General features: G+C 44.4%; 2 protein-coding genes across 2 annotated transcripts; one reads left to right on the forward strand and one right to left on the reverse strand.

The window, feature by feature from the left end:
* Positions 1–97: 97 nt before the first annotated feature.
* Positions 98–5,914, reverse strand: TBRG1 (transforming growth factor beta regulator 1). The gene is made up of 2 exons (XM_060780313.2): positions 5,797–5,914; positions 98–2,168 (listed from the first exon to the last, which is right to left on the reverse strand). The coding sequence occupies exon 2, from the start codon at positions 2,134–2,136 to the stop codon at positions 1,114–1,116; it is 1,023 nt and encodes a 340-aa protein (XP_060636296.2). The 5' UTR covers positions 2,137–2,168; positions 5,797–5,914; the 3' UTR covers positions 98–1,113.
* Positions 5,915–10,491: 4,577 nt separating this feature from the next.
* LOC132777823 (zinc finger protein 585A-like) lies at positions 10,492–18,471 on the forward strand. Its single transcript, XM_060780299.2, has 4 exons — positions 10,492–10,595; positions 13,044–13,129; positions 13,415–13,515; positions 14,527–18,471. The coding sequence occupies exons 1-4, from the start codon at positions 10,587–10,589 to the stop codon at positions 16,926–16,928; spliced, it is 2,598 nt and encodes an 865-aa protein (XP_060636282.2). The 5' UTR covers positions 10,492–10,586; the 3' UTR covers positions 16,929–18,471.
* The last annotated feature ends 464 nt before the right edge of the window (positions 18,472–18,935 follow it).

Genomic DNA, 18,935 nt, shown 5'->3' on the forward strand with positions numbered 1-18,935 from the left:
GAGCTCATTCGTGCTCTCCCCGCATTCGAACTTCCAACCTGTCGGTCTTCAGTCCTGCCGGCACAAGGGTTTAACCCATTGCTCCTGCTCAATAAGATGATTTTCAAAGCTTTTATTATAAAAAGACTCCACTGACAATTCTCATGCACAAGTCTATTAACAACGTAAAGTATTAAAACATTTAATTTTGACATTCGGTTGTTTAGTTATTACCAACTTTTGTGTAAAACCACCTTTTTGCCCCATAAGATAATTGTAACCCAAAGGAGAAATATTTCCAACTCTTAAAATAATGATGGTGAGAAGAAGGAGCCTCCTCACTGGCTGATTCTTTGCCAGACAAACAAAGAGGCAACAACGAAGGTGAAGGTGAGGCACATCAGCAGCTTGTGACAATAGCAGTGAGAAAGCAGGCTGGACAGTGGAAGAGGTCTAGGGAAAATGACACTGCTCAATATCTTAACAAAAACTCAGAACTAGCCCTATTGTATAGGGACCCATTTAAAAGGGGAATTTTACTCTGGTATTAGGCAAAAATCAACAACAAAAGTTAAACTGATAAAATATTCATGCAAAGTACTAATTTCAAGAGTCTGTGTGAAAGATTTGTGTAGATCCCTTCCTGATCTACATATGAATTGATGGCTCAGAAGAATACAAGAGATAACCTCACATGAAATTTTGAAATACAAGAGGATGGTCCAAGCACTTTTATGCGATCAGTTCAATACGAACAATGAAGGGATGGTCACCTTGTTTCTACTCAAGATGTTGTTGGATTACGGCTTCCCTCAGTCCTAGGCTGTGGTAAAGGATGTCTGGGGCATCAAACAATATGAAAAGGGCAAGCAACAGGAAAACTTGCAATGGTATATATAAGGGAACATATTCTGCCTGGAGTAGATCTTTACTTCGTAGTTTGATGTCACTTTAACTGTCTTACATAATCCTGGGATTTGTACTCTACACTTGGAGCTTTTTAGCAGAAAATGTTTGGTCCCTCACCAAACTACTAATACCAAGATTCCATAAAACTGAGCCATGACAGTTAAACATTATTCCACACTGCTGGTCTTCAAATGAAGTTCTACATGGGTATGCGGCTGATCCAAATCAGTCAGTGTCACTTTCTGGGCTCTGGGGAATAGGGGACCCTCCTGAAGCACCACATGGCAGGAACAGTTCCGCATAGCCGTTGCCACTGGGTGGGGAAGGGGTGGCAGCAGGGAAGTCCAGACCCACTGGACCTGCCAGGCCTTGGTTTTGGAATGCCTCAAAGTCTGTTCCAGGGTTTCCTGATGGCAACCCCTCAGGAGGGGCCCCGTCTGCGGGACGGCATACTTCGAAGCGTAACCAGCGGTATCCAGTGCACTTCCGTGCTCCAGGGCAGCTCTGGATGAGATGCTGAATGGCGGGGTGCGAGAGCCCAAAGAACTCTGCACCGGATGGATCTAGTTGGGCAGCACCCACAGCCTCAAGAAGTTGAGCATGGCAGGAGTCTGGGGTGGAGCCAGTGACTACACAGCCGGGCTCGTCTTCAGGGGCTATCTCGAAGAGTGGGCCGGAACCACCATCCTTGATCTGGCAAGTGTACAGGCAGCGGTGAACAGGCCGACGTGTACTGGCAAAGATCCTAGTGCTGCAGTACCCCACAGGGTAGATGGCACTCTCTGTATGGAAACCAGGACGGTCAGAGACAATCTCACCCAAGCTGTAGACAGTTAGTGGGCCCAATGTGATAGGAAACACTGGCCGGCCGGAAGGATCCAAGGGAAGTGGTGGAACCAGCCTGCGAATGCCAAGCTCGGATGCCATCCTACGCTTTGATGCCCGCCCGTTCTCTTTGCCTTTGCGTTCCCGGCGTGGTTTGCGGACAACCAGCTCCTCTGGCGAGGGCTGCGAAACGGCAGCGATGGTCGGCACAGGAGGCTCTTCTTCTGCCAGGGCTTGTGCCTGCAGCAGGCGAGCCAACAGGAACCGGCGTTCTTCACGCACACGGAGGTATTTGGCTTCCAGTCTGGCAATCTCATCACACAGGGCTGCATTCTCATAAACCAGCACTTTGGCTGCACGGCAGAGACGTCGGAACTTTAGGCGGTAACGCTCGCCTTGGTTTTTCCGCAGGGTTTTCTTCATTATAAGAAGAGTAATGGAACTGGCAGGAGAATCTAAGAAGGAGAAAGACATCCAAAAGATAATTCATTTTGGTTTGTTTATTTAAATATTTGTTTAAATTCTACCCTCTAACACAGAACGTCTTATACTTTTCCCACCCATGACTCCTTTCCATCTGAACTTTTTTTATCCAGGCATATTGGTATATAAAATAGTACAGCTAAATCCTTTTCTGCAGAGTCCACTGTAAATGCTGCATGTTCAGAAACCTTTTACTGTTGTCAATTTTTTCAGGGCACCAACACTGAGCTAAGGGGTCAAGACTCACAATTTAAGAAGCTGTACTCTAACATATCACGTTGGGGAAGCATACAATTAAAACATATTAAAACAATTAAAACAATGCCAGAAAAAAACAATACTATAATTTAAGTAAGATAAAAGTATATTAAGCGGTTCACCGTATCTTAACATTCTCTTCATGCCAAAAAGTCAATCAATTACTAAAAGAAAGCAGCTAGCATGACAGGAGTGCACCACAGCATCCTTCTCACCTTCTTTAGCAACTGTATAAACTCCAACATTTCAAAGTTGAGCTGCCATATTCTGAGACAGTCTACTAGATGCTGAGGGGTGTCACAACGAGGATGAAGCAGGTTTGTTCACTGCTATCCTTGAATGCAGGACTAGGTCTAATAGTTTTAAGTTACAGGAGGATAGATACTGATTGGACATTAGAGGGAACATCTTGGTGGTAATAGTTACCCCTTGGGAATACTTTGAATCCCATCTTGGAAGAAAAGCAGAATATAAATTCAATCAATCAATCACGCTTTACTGGAGATCCAGCACTGAGCTGGAATATGGATTCAATGGCCTATGGAGATTTTTTTTTTACTTCTGCAATCTTGTGATGTCCACACTGATTGAGGGTTCTGTATTTTCCCCAATTCTGCATGCTTTTCCAGGAGGAAAAGTGCAGACTAATTTTTCTAGGAGGCATACAGCTCTGGAAGCAGAATAGAAAGAGATTTTAACTGAGAACCACACTAAGGTTTTCAGGGAGGGAATTAACTGTTACGGTTATCTTTGTCAGGGAAGCAACCTATACCCACTGATGTTCTCACACCCTGCTTATGGGCTTCGTGACTGACCACTGCTAGATACAGAGTGACTGACCACTGCTAGATACAGGGCAAGATGGACTTTTGTCCCAATCCATCTAGCAGGAATCTTCCTGCAACAAGACCTTGGATGTGGGGCCCTTCTGATGCCATAAGAACTGTTAACCTCATCCATCCTAGGCACTGCAGTTGGAAACTAGTACTGATAGGATATATACCCCAACAAGCTCTCTGACTTACATTCCTGTTGTTGCTGTTATGTTTTTTCTCTCCACAAGAAATACTCCGTTAAGAGAGCCATGGAATTTCCCCCATCTTAATAACACAGCACAACATTTTTTTTCTTGTTGTCTTGATTTCTAAGTCTGCTTCTGGGGTTAATTGCATTGGATAGACTACATCAGCTCCAGCTTCTTGGATGTGGTTATCATGATTTTCTGTGGGCAAGCAGATGGTGATTGGTAGATCTGTATCTCAAAACCTAGAGCAGATGAAGAGGAACTGGTGCAATTTTTGGAATCAGCATGCCAAATATGCCCAGAAACAGGGCTAACATTCAGGGCACCAAAATGAGTGTTGCCCAGTGTAATAATATAGTTGTTACCCACCTCTCCTCAGCAAAAGTATGATAGCTGGGACCCTACTCTGGTTGTGCACTGCGGGTCAGAATTCATGAAGGGAAGATGTGCACGAGACAGCGCAGAGAGTGAGAGAAGCAGCTGCGAGGGAGGGAGGGAGGAGGGGGTCTACAGCTCACATGTCCTGTCCTCCCGGAGCCCCGGCTCCTCCACTGTTAGAAAGCAGATGGGGAAACCGGATTCTCCCCCGAATCTGATTCCTGCCGCTCTGTTCGCACTAGGGCCTTGTAAAAACCTTCCCCCTCCGCCAGCACACTTCCCACCCTTCGAAGAAAGCAGCCCCAGCAGCTGGGAACACTCCAAGCGAACTTCCCTTCATTAATTATTACACGTTGCACAACTAGCGTAGGTTTTGTAGGGTCCCAGCTATCATACTTTTGCCCTCTCCCCAAAGTTGCAGGTGACACCAAATTGGGAAGGATAGCCAATACACTAGAAGGCAGGAGCAGAATTCAAACCGATTTTAACAGATTAGAGAGATGGGCCAAAACTAACAAAATGAAGTTCAACAGGGACAAATACAAGATACTCAACTTAGGCAGAAAAAAATCAAATGCAAAAATACAGAATGGGGGTTGTGTGGCTCGAGAGCAGTACATGTGAAAAAGATTTTGGGGTCCTTGTGGACAAGTTAAACATGAGCCAACAATGTGATGTAGCGGCGAAAAAAGCCAATGGGATGTTAGCCTGCATCAATAGGAGCATAGTGTCTAGATCCACGGAAGTCATGCTACCTCCTCTATTCTGCCTTGATTAGACCACACCTGGAATGTTGTGTCCAATTCGGGGCACCACAACTTAAGAGAGATATTGACAAGCTGGAATGTGTCCAGAGGAGGGCGAATAAAATGATTAAGGGTCTGGAGAACAAGCCCTATGAGGAGCAGCTTAAAGAGCTGGGCATGTTTAGCCTGAAGAAGAGAAGGCTGAGAGGAGACATGATAGCCATGTATAAATATGTGAGAGGAAGTCATAGGGAGGAGGGAGCAAGCTTATTTTCTGCTGCCCTGGAGACTAGGACTCGGAACAATGACTTCAAACTACAAGAAAGGAGATTCCATCTGAACATTAGGAAGAACTTCCTGACTGTGAGAGCCGTTCAGCAAGCTTGTTTTCTGCTTCCTTGGAGACTAGGACGCAGAACAATGGCTTCAAACTACAAGAGAGGAGATTCCATCTGAACACGAGGAAGAACTTCCTGACTGTGAGAGCCGTTCAGCAGTGGAACTCTCTGCCCCGGAGTGTGGTGGAGGCTTCTTCTTTGGAAGCTTTTAAACAGAGGGTGGATGGCCATCTGTCGGGGGTGCTTTGAATACAATTTTCCTGCTTCTTGGCAGGGGGTTGGACTGGATGGCCCATGAGGTCTCTTCCAACTCTTTGATTCTATGATTCTAAACAAAGGCTGGATGGCCATCTGTCAGGGGTGCTTTGAATGCAATTTTCCTGCTTCTTGGCAGGGGGTTGGACTGGATGGCCCATGAGGTCTCCTCCAACTCTATGACTCTAAATCAGGGTTAAACCGAGTTAAAATACATGGATAAAGACAAGCCTATCACACACACACACACATTAAAAGGCTGGCATAAGATTAAAACACATTACAATAATTTGCACCAATGAAATGTAAGTTTGAATCCATAGGTGACAATTGATTGGATTACCACATCCCCAAATTCCAGTCTGCAAGTGTCTGGGACTGCAGTTCTCAGAAGCCTCAGCTGCCTTAGGCAATAGTCTGAAACTCTGGGAGCTGAAGCCCCCCAAACACCTGGAAGACCACTAGAATACACAAAATTGTTCAGTTTCAATAGCTGCATTTAAGTAGTAATCTGAAAAAGAAGACAGTTTGAAGACACAGTTCTTCCACACTCTGCCCCTTTCCCCACTTCTTTGCTGGTCCCATATTCACCCCTCCTTACCACAAAACTGATCCTCCTCCTCCCTTTCGCTTTCTAAGACAGTAGGCAGGAACCGGAAGTTGCCGTCCACCTTCAGGCTCCGGGCTATTACGTCATCTCTGCGAAATCCGTTCCTGTCTCCATGGAGACATCAGGGCTTTCGAAGAACCTGAAGCTGCTGAGGGCCCTTCCACACAGCCATATAACCCAGAATATCAGAGCAGAAAATCCCACAATATCTGCTTTGAACTGGGGCACCTTCCACACAAATGAATAAAATCCCACATTTTCTGCTTTGAACTGGAATATATGGCAGTGTGGACCCAGATAACACAATTCAAAGCAGACGTTGTGGGATTTTCTGCCTTGATTTTCTGGATTATATGGCTATGTGGAAGGGATCTAGGTTATCTGAGTCCTCACTGCCATATATTCCAGTTCAAAGCAAAAAATGTGGGATTTTATTCAGCTGTGTGGAAAGAGTTAGGGCCTTTCCACACAGCCCTATAACTCAGAATATCAAGGCAGAAAATCCCACAATATCTGCTTTGACCTGGGTTATCTGAGTCCACACTCAGATAATGTGGGATTTTCTGCCTTGATATTCTGGGATATAGAGCTGTGTGGAAGGCCTTGATCTAGACCCTGACTAGATCTTAAACAGCTTCATCTTTAAATGCCCGTTTGAATAAAAAAGGTTTTAACCTGCTGAGCAATAGGAAAAGAGGACAGCTGCTTTCTAGGTGGATGAGAAATGGACTCGATTAAGGAATAATAATAATAATAATAATAATAATAATAACGTATTGTCGAAGGCTTTCATGGGTGGAATAAATGGGTTGTTGTAAGTTTTTCGGACTATATGGTCATGTTCTAGAAGAATTCTCTCCTGCCGTTTCGCCTGCATCTATGGCAAGCATCCTCAGATGCTTGCCATAGTTGCAGGCGAAACATCAGGAGATAATACTTCTAGAACATGGGCATATAACCCAAAAAACCTAGAGTAACCCAATGATGATGATGATGATTATGATGATGCAATCCCAGGCGACAGCAGGATTGAAGAGAAACAACTGGAAAAGCTGACATGATATGAGGATTTTAAGATCGAACTGCAAAGTCTTTGGCACAAGCCAGTAAAGGTGGTCCCAGTGGTGATCGGCACACTGGGTGCAGCGCCTAAAGACCTTGGCCTGCACTTAAACACAATCGATGCTGACAAAATTACCATCTGCCAGCTGCAAAAGGCCACCTTACTGGGATCTGCACGTATTATTCGCTGATACATACTTGGGAAGTGTCCAACATGTGATCCAATACAGCAGCCGGCAGAGTGATCTTGTTTGATGTGGACTCATCTTGTTGTGTTTCAAATAATAATAATAATAATAATAATAATAATAATAGGCTCTGGCATAAACCAGTACAGATGGTCCCAGAGGTAATTGGCACGCTGGGTGCCATGCCAAAAGATCTCAGCTGGCATTTGGAAACCATAAACACTGACAAAATCATGATCTGTCAACTGCAAAAGGCCACCTTACTTGGATATGCTTGCATTACTTGAAAATACATCACACAGTCATAAACGCTTCAGAAATGTTTGATTTGTGATTTTATGATACAAAATCCAGCATATATATCTCGTTTGCTGTGACATACTGTGGTTTTGTGTCAGTAAAATAATAATAATAATAATAATTTGTCCTGACTTTGCAAGACCTGAGCCAAGCTATTGAGAATGAGGCAATTTAGAAGTCGCTCATTCATAAGGTTACCATAAACTGAAGTTGAACAAAAATTCCACAATTTAATCCGAAAAGGCCACTTTGTGTATTCTGCATATGTTCAGAGGCTACTTCTCCTGGACCTCCCATGTCTTGTCACTGAAAATATTTCTGTAGTACTACTAATAATGATAAACCGCTTTGAGTTCCCCCCAGGGGTGAGAAAGGCGGTATATAAATACTGCAAATAAATAAATAAATAAATTTGTTACCTGCCTTTCTTCACTGCTTAAGGCGGGGCACAACACATTTAAAACACACCATCATAAAACACATTCAGTAGAATGCATATATTAAGACATGTTTTCTATTTATTTATTTGTCGTGTCTGGGCAACCAGTCAATTTTGCTTCCTTGCTTGCATGCTGCAAGTCGCTTCTGGTCGCTTCTGGGGTGAGAGAATCAGCCGTCTACGAAGATGTTGCCCAGGGGATGCCTGGATATCTTGCAATTCTGCGAGGAGGCTTCTCTCATGTCCCCCACGTTTTCTATAAAATACACATATGCCAATACATGAAACAAAGATTAAAATGCAACCGTCATAGAATGTAGAGTTAAAATGCATGGGTTAAATTTGACTGATGGTACATAAGTTAGGCCTCTTCCACACAACTGTATAAAATCGACATTGAATTGGATTATATGGCAGATAATCCAGTTCAAAACAGATATTGTGGATTATCCACCTTGAAATTCTGGATTTTATGGCTGTGTGAAAGGGCCCTCTGTTGAGAAAACAAAAGGATCTGAAAGGTTGGAGAAGGGACAATTTATTTTTTAATTTGCTATATTTATATCCCGCTCTTCTCAACCCTGAAGGGGACTCAGAGCGGCGCACATAGAGGTACAACTTGATGCCATACATTATATAAAATACATATCCAGAAAATAAAAACATATACATTAAAACATCTGCTAAAACCATATCAACATTAAAATTATTAAAATCACATAATCCAATATCCTAATTCACCATCGCCATTCTTTCCTTCCTTCTTCACTTTCTTGCACTCAGACCAGTTCTAATAATATCAATTTATTTTCCTGTCCTTGTAATAGGAGCCCAGAGGACAGAACTATTTCTGACCAACAGTCATAATCTCAGCCAGAGGCTGCAAAGAAGGGCGAGCCAAGGTCATTTCAATGAAGTGTTAAAGGAGTCTTTGGGTGTATCTACACCAGGCGTTCATGGGGAAATTTTGTCTCTACAGCTGTTTTGGACTTCAACTTGTACAATTCCAAATTGTGAGAGTTGAAATCCAATACACCTGGAGAGCCAAACTTTGCCCATGTCTGCTCTACACTGAAGAATCAATGCAGCTTGACACCACTGTAATCGCTCCACGCTATGGAATCCTGGGAGCTGCAGCTTGGCAATGCCCCAGCACTCTTTGGGTTCTCCCATACTGCCATATAACCCAGAATATCAAGGCAGAATAACTAACCCATAATATCTGCTTTGAACTGGGTTATCTGAGTCCACACTGCCATATAGCCCAGTTCAAAGCATATAATATGGGATTTTATTCAGCTATATGCAAGGGGCCTTTGACAGAGGAAGCTATAGACCAGTGTTTCTCAACCTGGGGGGTTGGGATCCCTTGGAGGTTGCGAGGGAATTTCAGAGGGGTTGCCAAAGACCTTCAGAAAGCACAGTATTTTTTGTTGGTCATGGGGGTTCTGTATGGGAAGTTTGGCCCAATTCTATTGTTGGTGGGGTTCAGAATGCTCTTTGATCGTAGGTGAACTATAAATCCCAGCAACTACAACTTCCAAATATCAAAGTCTATTTTATCCCCAACTCCACCAGTGTTCACATTTAGGCATATTGAGTATGTGTGCTATGTTTTGCCCAGATCCGTCATTATTTGAGTCCACAATGCTCTCTGGATGAAGGTGAACTACAACTCCAAAACTCAAGGTCAATGCCACCAAACCCTTTCAGTTGTTGTTTTGTTTTGTTTTTTGTCATGTCAGGAGCGACTTGAGAAACTGCCTTGAAAAAATACCGTTCCAGTATTTTCTGTTGGTCATGGGGGTTCTGTGTGGGAAGTTTGGCCCAATTCTATCACTGGTGGGGTTCAGAATGCTCTTTGATTGTAGGTGAACTATAAATCCCAGCAACAACAACTCACAAATGGCAAGATCTATTTTCCCCAAACTCCACCAGTGTTAACATTTGGGCATATTGAATATTCATACCAAGTTTGGTCCAGATCCATTGTTCTGTGTGCCAAGATTAGTTCAATTCCATCATTGGTGGAATTCAGAATGCTCTTTGATTGTAGGTGAACTGTAAATCCCAGCAACTCCCAAACTCCCAAATGACAAAAACAATCCTCAACCCCACCAGTATTCAAATTTGGGTGTATTGGGTATTTATGTCAAATTTGGTCCAGTGAATGCAAATACACCCTGAATATCAGATTTTACATTACGATTCATAACAGTAGCAAAATCACTGTTATGAAGTAGCAACGAAAATAATTGTATGGCTGGGAGTCACCACAACATGAGGAACGGCATTAGGAAAGTTGTGAAATACTGATCTAGACCTTGTAAAACATTTATATGCCACCCTTTTCACCCCAAAGGGGACTCAGAGCAGCTCATAATATAATATATTGTATTGTATACATACAATACATTATATTATTAGCATAGTCTAATATCAGTATGGAACTGTCCCCGGGCCCTCCAGGATTCCATCCCAGTTAAAGCGGTGTGAATGTGCATCAATTCTACAGTGTAGCAGATGCACCCAAAAACACCTGGAGGACTAGAGTTTTGGATCCACTGCTGTAATGTAAGCTCCTGGGGGCAATTCCACTTAGTATCCCTCTATACTTTCCCTTGTTTCTTTGCCTGGGTGATTGGGATCCCCCCCCCCCAAATTCCCCTTGCCTGCCTGGCCTTGCGCATGGAAAGAAGGAGGGTGGTGGGTCCAGAGGCGGAGCTGGAGTCACTGGCCGTGCATTGTCTGGGCTTCACGCCTGGTTGCAGTGGGAGCGACACTGGAGAGCCATGGAGAGGGTAAGGGGGTCTTTGGGGGGATTAGAGCTGGGAGAAATGCCTGGCGAGGGGAGAGAGGGTAGAGTGCTTGCCACCTACTCCCATATCAACGCCCCCAAGCCTTGCCAAAAGGGCACTTGGAAAATACTCCAACTCCCACCATTCCTAACAGTCTCAGACCCCTTCCTCCTCTCCCCCCCCCCGGGGTCTGTTAGGAATGGTGGGAGTTGGATTCCCAAACACCTGGAGGGCCCAAGTTTGCCCAGTCCTAGTCTATGCATTAAACAACCACCCCTCCACATCCTCTGATGCAGCTCCTATCTGCAGGCTGGCACTGTCATGAATGACATAGCTCATCATCCCCAGCCAGGATGGAAGATGATGGTGGTTGTAGTCCAACACACCTTGAAGGTGGAAGTTCAGTGGTGGTTTTTATAAGATGCAGCCCTCCCTTTTTTAGAGCAAGAATGGAGTGGCACTCCAGACCTTGTTGGATTGCAACTCCCAGCATTCCTTAGAATTGGCTGTACTGTCTTGGAAGCAACAGGAAGACTGCATGATGCCCACATTATTATAGAGCGAAGTTTCTCAACCTTCCTACTGCCACGACCCCTTAATACAGTTCCTCATGTTGTGGTGATCGCCAACCATAAAATTATTTTCGTTGCTACTTCATAACTGTAATTTTGCTACTGTTATGAATCGTAATGTAAATATCTGATATGCAGGATGTATTTCCGTTCACTGGAACAAATTTGGCACAAATACCCAATACACCCAAATTTGAATACTGGTGGAGTTGGGATATGGATTTTGTCATTTGGGAGTTGTAGTTGCTGGGATTTATAGTTAACCCACGATCAAAGAGCATTCTGAACTCCACCAATGATGGAATTGAACTAAACTTGGCACACAGAACTCCCACAACCAACAGAAAATGCTGGAAGAGTTTGATGGGCATTGACCTTTAGTTTGGGAGTTGTAGTTCACCTAATTAATATTGCTGTAATTGCCTTTTAAAACTACACCTTCCCCACACCTGCAGCCAGAGAGCACTGTGTACTCAAACAATGATGTTTTTGGATCAAACTTGGCATGAATACTCAATATGCCGAAATATGAACACCAGTGAAATGTGTAAAAAATAGATTTTGACCCCTCTGACACCCTCTCGTGACCCCCTCCAGGGGTCCTGACCTCCAGGTTGATAAACGTGGGTTTATAACAAGAATGGAGTGCCACTCCAGACTTTGTTGGATTGTAACTCCCAGCATTCCTTACAATTGGCTCTGCTGTCTTGGAAGCAACAGGAAGATTGCATGATGCCCAACTTATCATAGAGCACTGTCTTCATTGCACATCATTAACATCTCAGGTTCTGTGTGATGTATATTGAGCCGCAGTGGGCCAATGTTTATTGTTTCCAAATGCCGGCTGAGATCTTTTGGCTTAGCACCCAGTGCGCCAATGACCACTGGGACCACCTGTACTGGTTTATGCCAGAGCCTTTGCAGTTCGATTTTGAGGTCTTGAATGCGGCTGAGTTTTTCTTGTTGTTTTTCCTCAGTGTGGCTGTCACCCAGTAGGGCAACATCAATAATCCAAACTTTTTTGTTTTCCACAATCGTGATGTCTGGTGTATTGTGTTCCAAAACTTTGTCAGTCTGGACTCAAAAGTTCCACAGTATTTTTGCATGTTCATTTTCCACTAACTTTGCAGGTTTATGATCCCACCAATTCTTTACTGTTGGTAGGTGGTACTTGTGGCATAAGTTCTAGTGAATCATCTGGGCCACAGAATTGTGCCTCTGTGTGTAGTCCGTCTGTGCGGTTTTCTTGTAACAGCTAAGGATATGATCCATGGTTTCATCAGCTTCCTTGCACAATCAGCTGATTTTTCAATCCTGGCCTTGACTGCATTTGTTCTGATGGCTTTGCTCCTGGGCTGCAAGAATCAGGCCTTCTGTCTCCTTCTTTAGTAGTAGTAGTAGTAGTAGTAGTAGTAATAATATTATTATTATTATTATTATTTTCATGTATTTCTTCCTGTGTCCCTTCAGCATATAGTAGGCTCTCTACATCCATGGATTCTGCATCCATAGCTTGGAAATATTCCAGAAAAATCCAAAAAAGCACATCTTGATTTTGCAGTTGTATATGAGGGACATTGTTTTAGTACATCCAGTGGGACTTGAGCAGCTCTGGATGTTTGTATCCACAGGGCATCCCAGTGGATACCGAGGATCCACTATCTATCCACTTCTTCTACATGTATATGTAAGAGAAAGAAGAAAATACTTGACATTTTCCCAGCTTAAAAATGTAATACCACGAAGCCTCATCAAACCATCTGTGCACAAGAGGATAGCTTTATCTGGCAAGTGCTTTCACCAGATCTGAGTCAGTAATCTGCAGTCTTTCCTCAGCTCTATTTCTATCCATTTGTTTTTCTCGTCTCCTCTCATGCAGGTGGAATCCATCTCTTTCCCAGGCTTCTTGGTGGAAGCTGAAAGCCCTGGTCCCTTTCCTCTGGAAGACGATCCCAACACTCTCAGGTAAAACATTGCTTTCCCCCCTCTTCTTCCTTTCCCTGTATTTTAAATCCAGTGGAAGTAGAATTATGACTGTTTTTTTGGAAATGAATCCCACATTGAACCCTGATGGGTTTTCATTTCCTATGGACATGCAAAAGGTCAGCTTTGCATGATATCAATGGACCTGGAACTGGATTTGCTTGTATCTGTGCAATCCTAAGCAGAAGGTAGGTGGGAGTCTATTGGTAGTTTTGAAGAGCTGAATCATGTCATTAACTACCCGTATAAATGGCTTGTCACCTCTAGGTTTCCCAATGCTGAGCCACACTTTTCCTGGATGGAGCCAGGAGAAGAGCTACAGTTGCCAGATTCAGGAGACAGGCAAGAATTGACTGTTGTTAATCCAGGTGAGGAATAGTTCATTGCATCTGTGGGAGGCAGTGTTGTATAATGGTTAATTCCCAAAGTAGGGGACCGGAATTTCTCCAGGTGTTGTTGGGCTACCGTTCTTATCACTTATAGCCTGTGGCTGCTCTGCTTGAGGCTGATGGGATCAGAAACCACCAGGAGGACTACATGTTCCCTGTCCTGATTCAGAGCAGAACCTAGAAAAATAAAGTTATTAGATTGGAACTCTGAGGATCTTCTGGGTATTGGAAAGTTTTAATCAAAAAGGCATTATAGGTCTACATCTGTTCACGTGGAAATGCCAGGATTGAACATGGGACCTTCTACATGCAAAGTGTTACCGTATATACTCGACTATTAGCTGAGTTTTTCCAGCCCTTTATTAGGCTGAAAAAGCCCCCCTTGGCTTATACTCGAGTCAAGGTAACTTATTACTTTACTCTGTTATTATTATTATTACATTTATTATTTACTCCAAAATAGTTTTGATGCCTGGGTTAAACGATGACACAAATGTGTCCAAATTGGTGGTGACTATGTTGAATGGTAGTTTTGTGTAGGGGACAGTTCAGGCTATGATCTGTAGCAACGTCTGCTGTTATTCATAACGTTTTTATGACACAGGAGGCAAAACTTTTTGACCCAACCTCATATATAATTCCGCAACACTCTTTAGTGTTCTCCATTGAAAGTATTTTTGTATACTATAAAAAAATATAGGTATAAGATTGAGCCTTTTGGGCCCTTTGTTTATGGATTTAGATTTAATTATTCACAGATAATCATAATAGCTTAAACAAATGTTTTCCCCCCTTTAAAGGGGTCCTGCACCCCTAACTCCTGTGAATGTAGAGGACTTATTATAATGTTCAGAAAGATGTAAGATTGAATGAAACCTCTTCCACGCACCTCAAAACTGACAACCCCATAATATATGCCAATCACAGGTCTGAGGAGACATTTTGAATAATAAAGATATAATTTCAGATGAATGATATGTCTTTCTCCAGGCTTTGACACACCAAGTGAGGAAGAGCAAGAGGAAGAAATGGTGGAGGAAATTGAGGAGCAAGAGTCTGGGACTTTCCCTGAGACCTGTGTTTGGTCCCAGATGATGTCGGAGGAGAAGGATGCTGGTGCCTTGGTCACAGCTGACCCTCGTCCATTCTGCTGCTTGGAGTGCGGGAAGGGATTTGCCCAGAGTTCAAACCTGGTGAAACATCAGCAGATCCACACAGGGGAACGCCCATTCCGGTGCCCTGAATGCGGACGGGGATTCAGCTGGAGCTCATCGTTGGCTGAGCACCTCAAAATGCATGGTGGGTGCCGTCCCCATGCCTGCGGCGAGTGCGGGAAGTGCTTTGCTCGTGGCTCAACGCTGGCGGAGCATCAGCGGGTGCACACCGGGGAGAAGCCCTTCCAGTGCCGGCAGTGCAGGGCCCGTTTCTCCCAGAGCTCCACCCTGGCGCACCATCTGCGCATGCACTCCGGGGAACGGCCCCACATCTGTCCCGATTGTGGGAAATGCTTTGGCCGCAAGTCCACCCTTGTCACGCACCGACGGACTCACACCGGAGAGAAGCCCTACCTCTGCAAGAAGTGTGGACGCTGCTTTGGCGTCAGCTCTGATCTTGTCAAACATATACGCAACCACCGTGCTAATGGTGACAGGTGGGAGAATAATGGGACAAAAAGGTGCCCGGTAATAAAGAGGAAGAAAGAAGAAACTGAAGAAGCTTTCCATAAGGACTTGGATATAGCGAAAGAGCATCAAAGTGAGCCTGTGGATAGAAGTGAAGGGGGAACTCAGTGTGGAGAGAACATTCTCCAGGATTCTGCACTAGCTATCCATCAGAGTGAGGCTTCTAACCATTGCCACCCATGTATAGAAGTCTTCCTTGACCCATCAGAACTAGAAGCCCTAGCAAATCATGACATAGAGAAGAAGCCTTACAAATGTTCCAGCTGTTGTGCTTGCTTTTTTGAAAGCCCTGCACTTGAAATGCACGAGAGGGTACACTTTGAAGGTCTATCTCCCCATTGCCCCCAAGAAGGAGAGGACTTCCCTAATAGTTCTGATTTGGAGCAGTGCCAAAGTGTCCCAGATGTAGAAGAAGAACCTTTAAAGTATCTGGAGCACAGGGCCAACTTTGATGAAACCACGGTTGTAGCTACACAGGAGATAATCCCCTTGGATGAGGAACCTTATGCTTGCACACAGTGCAAAAAAAAGTTTCTCAGTAAAGATGAGTTGACATTTCACCAGGAGAGTCACACTGTTCAGGAAAAAGAGGATGAGAAGTCTTATCAGTGCCCTGTTAGCAATGCTCCATTCTCTGACAGTACTGTTTTTGTGATGGATAATGTGAGCCACGAAGCAGATGGACAATCTCAGTGCTGCCATCAGTGTGGTGAAATGTTCATGACTAACTCAGAGCTTGCTGTTCACCAGTTGAGCCATCCAGGAGAAGCTTCTTTGGACAAACCATATTCTTGTGCTACCTGTGTCAAGACCTTTGCCCTTTTTACCACACTAGTTACCCATGATCTGACTCACATGTCAGATGATGATGCCTACCGTTGTCCAAAGTGCGGCGAACATTTCCCGGACAGTAGCAAGCTGGGGAGACACCAGCAACGTCACTTGGGTGAGGAGAGGCCTTTCTGCTGCTCAGCTTGCGGCAAGAGCTTTGTGCTCCTTTCAGGACTTCGGCAACACCAGCGTGACCCTCCTTTCCAGTGTCCGCAGTGCAGCGAGACCTTTGTGTGGCGCTGCCGGCTGACCGAACACCGTCGGAACTGCCATCCAGCCAAACGGCCCTATAAATGCCCTGAGTGTGGCAAGAGCTTTGCGCAGAGTTCAAAACTTCTGCGACACCAGGTGACACATACTGGAGAGAAACCTTTCAAGTGCCCTGAATGTGGCAAGATCTTCAGCCAGAGCTCCAATCTGGTGGAGCACCGTCGCACCCACGCTCCTGGTAAAGCCCATTGCTGTGCCATCTGCAGCAAGGCTTTTGCCCTGGGTTCCTATTTAGCCAAGCATCAGGCCACTCACACTGGTGCTCGTCCTTTCCGGTGCACCGAGTGTGGCAAGGGTTTCCGGCAGAGCTCCAATCTCATCCAGCACCAGCGCACTCACACAGGAGAAAGGCCATACGTTTGTGCCTCCTGTGGCAAATCCTTCACCCAGAACTCACATTTGATCAAGCACCGGCGGGTTCACACAGCTGAGCGCCCCTACCGCTGCCCTGTGTGCGGCAAGAGCTTTCGGCAACGTGGCAACTTGGCTGAGCACCAGCACCAACACGTTGGTACCCGGCCATATATCTGTGGCACTTGTGGGAAGTCATTCCGGTGGAGTTCTGCTTTCTCCAAACACCAGTGTCTCCACCTTGACTCTGATTTTTGACCCCCCGCAAGGGGAACAAGAGACAACAGATGCTCTTAGTACTGGGATAGGCACCTGGACCAACACACCCACCCATATGAGCAACATAGAACCTTGCACTCCCCAAAATACAGTGGCTCTTGGTTAACTGGGACTCAAGCAATCAGTGAAAAATTGAAGAAACAATACTTTAATACCATAAATAAAATACGAGCAGACTTTGCTTTCTAGTCTCTACTTTTCTATAGCCAAGAGGAGGAAGGTAATTCTAGGTTCTTGACTGAAATGTTTTATAGCCTGTCTTTTTCAGATGGGAAATGTGTGTTATTTCATTTACTTCAAACAGTGATGAGCCACTCCACCTCCAGTCATCTTGAAGCGGGGGGAGAGAAGGCTTTTTCTTCATTTTGTCAAATGGGATCCAGACTGGTCTACCACTTATCCCACCAGTTTTCAACATTCACTTACTTACTACTTAGGTGATCCTTCATAGCCCGAGGATGAGTGTGGAGACCTATTCTTGATCCGCATGTTCTTCCGCAGTGAAGACATCGGTTTCTAGATGGAAGGTGTTTCTGGAAGGTTTGACACACCTTCCTCTTGGCGCGTTTCTCCCTTTCGCCCTCTATTCACACCTCTTTAAATTCTGCAGCACTGCTGGTCACAGCTGACCTCCAGTTTGAGCGCACAAGGGCCAACCATCAACCTCAGAGTCCCATCCCAATTTGGGGTTCACATTGTGTCCTGATTTAGACAAAATCATTACCTCCTGGTCCAGATTCTGACCTATAGACTAACTATAGCCTTCAAATCCTCTTTCTTAGACCGCTGATCTTTTTTCAGATCCTCATGGTGGAAGAACACTGCCATGATCTCATTATTTCCATCTCTGTGGCCTTAGTTTAAATTTCTCTGTGGTCCAGACATTGGTTTTGGAGTTTTCCCAAGAGCAAACCTCATAGGTTTCCTCTCATCCTTTGAGGAACTTCACTCCTTGAAGGCACGTTTACTTATTTTCTTCTACTCTAAATCTTTGCCCAAGTGAGCTGAATCTGATCTTTGCCTGAATTACTGAGCATCTACTATTCTCTGGTTAAAACTGTCTGTCAAATATACACATATCCCATTCTTGAAAGGATTACCCCTTGATTGAGAGAAACTTCAGAATTGCTTACCTGCCTGTATCATTTATCTTGTTATTTTGCCAATGAATTTTTTTGTCAGTTGATGTCATTGCTTGGCTAGGGATTCCTTTATTCAAATGCTTTCCTAGAGAGCTCTAGTGAACTCTCCTCAATAATAGTGCGTGGATCGACACATATCCAAAACCTGGGTCCCATTTGCCATAACATGGGTTCTTCTGGTTCTTTGGGCTTTTCCAGAAATCTACAGGACTCTGGTTTTTCTTCCATATGTGACTACAGTCCTCCAATATCCTTCAAGTTAGCCTCTTGTTGCAGCAGTGGGCATTAGTCACTTCTCTTGTTCCTTCCTTCCTGATGTTTGTGTAGATTTGAATGGGGCAAGACCAGGCATGGGCATAAGCGGCTGAGAGGGAAAAGGAAGGGGCCTGAGGCTGTTAGGAATGGTGGGAGTTGAAGTCCAAAACACCCAGAGGGCCGAAGTTTGCCCATACCTGGGCAAGACCCTTGACAGTAGTATTTTAAATTGCTATCTATATGGACAACTCAGAATATTATGTCACACGAGGAAAGGCCAAAAACCTGTTCTAATACAACCCCAAAAGTTATAACTATGACCTTAAATGTGTCCTCTTTCAAAAACTATACATTCTTTAATAGGTTGCAGAGATGCTATGCAGCTTAATTTTTGACAGTCTGAGGGACCCAGAAGATTGCAGGAGTATTCAATTAACTGGCAGGTCTGTAGCAATTGCCCACCCCTAAGTTATACCCCGCAGAAGTGAAGAACAGATTTGAAGGGCTAGATTTAGTAAACAGAGTCCCAGAAGAACTATGGACAGAAGTCCGCGACATTGTTCAGGAGGCAGCAACAAAGTACGTCCCA

Source organism: Anolis sagrei, chromosome 6, assembly GCF_037176765.1.
Source record: "Anolis sagrei isolate rAnoSag1 chromosome 6, rAnoSag1.mat, whole genome shotgun sequence".
Lineage (NCBI taxonomy): Eukaryota > Metazoa > Chordata > Lepidosauria > Squamata > Dactyloidae > Anolis > Anolis sagrei.

Excerpts from the sequence above, each read along its gene's own strand:
- TBRG1 (XM_060780313.2), bottom strand. The coding sequence starts at position 2,136 with ATGAAGAAAACCCTGCGGAAAAACCAAGGCGAGCGTTACCGCCTAAAG.
- LOC132777823 (XM_060780299.2), top strand. Across the intron at positions 13,130-13,414 it reads GACGATCCCAACACTCTCAG|GTTTCCCAATGCTGAGCCAC; the intron begins GTAAAACATTGC and ends TGTCACCTCTAG. Across the intron at positions 13,516-14,526 it reads ATTGACTGTTGTTAATCCAG|GCTTTGACACACCAAGTGAG; the intron begins GTGAGGAATAGT and ends GTCTTTCTCCAG.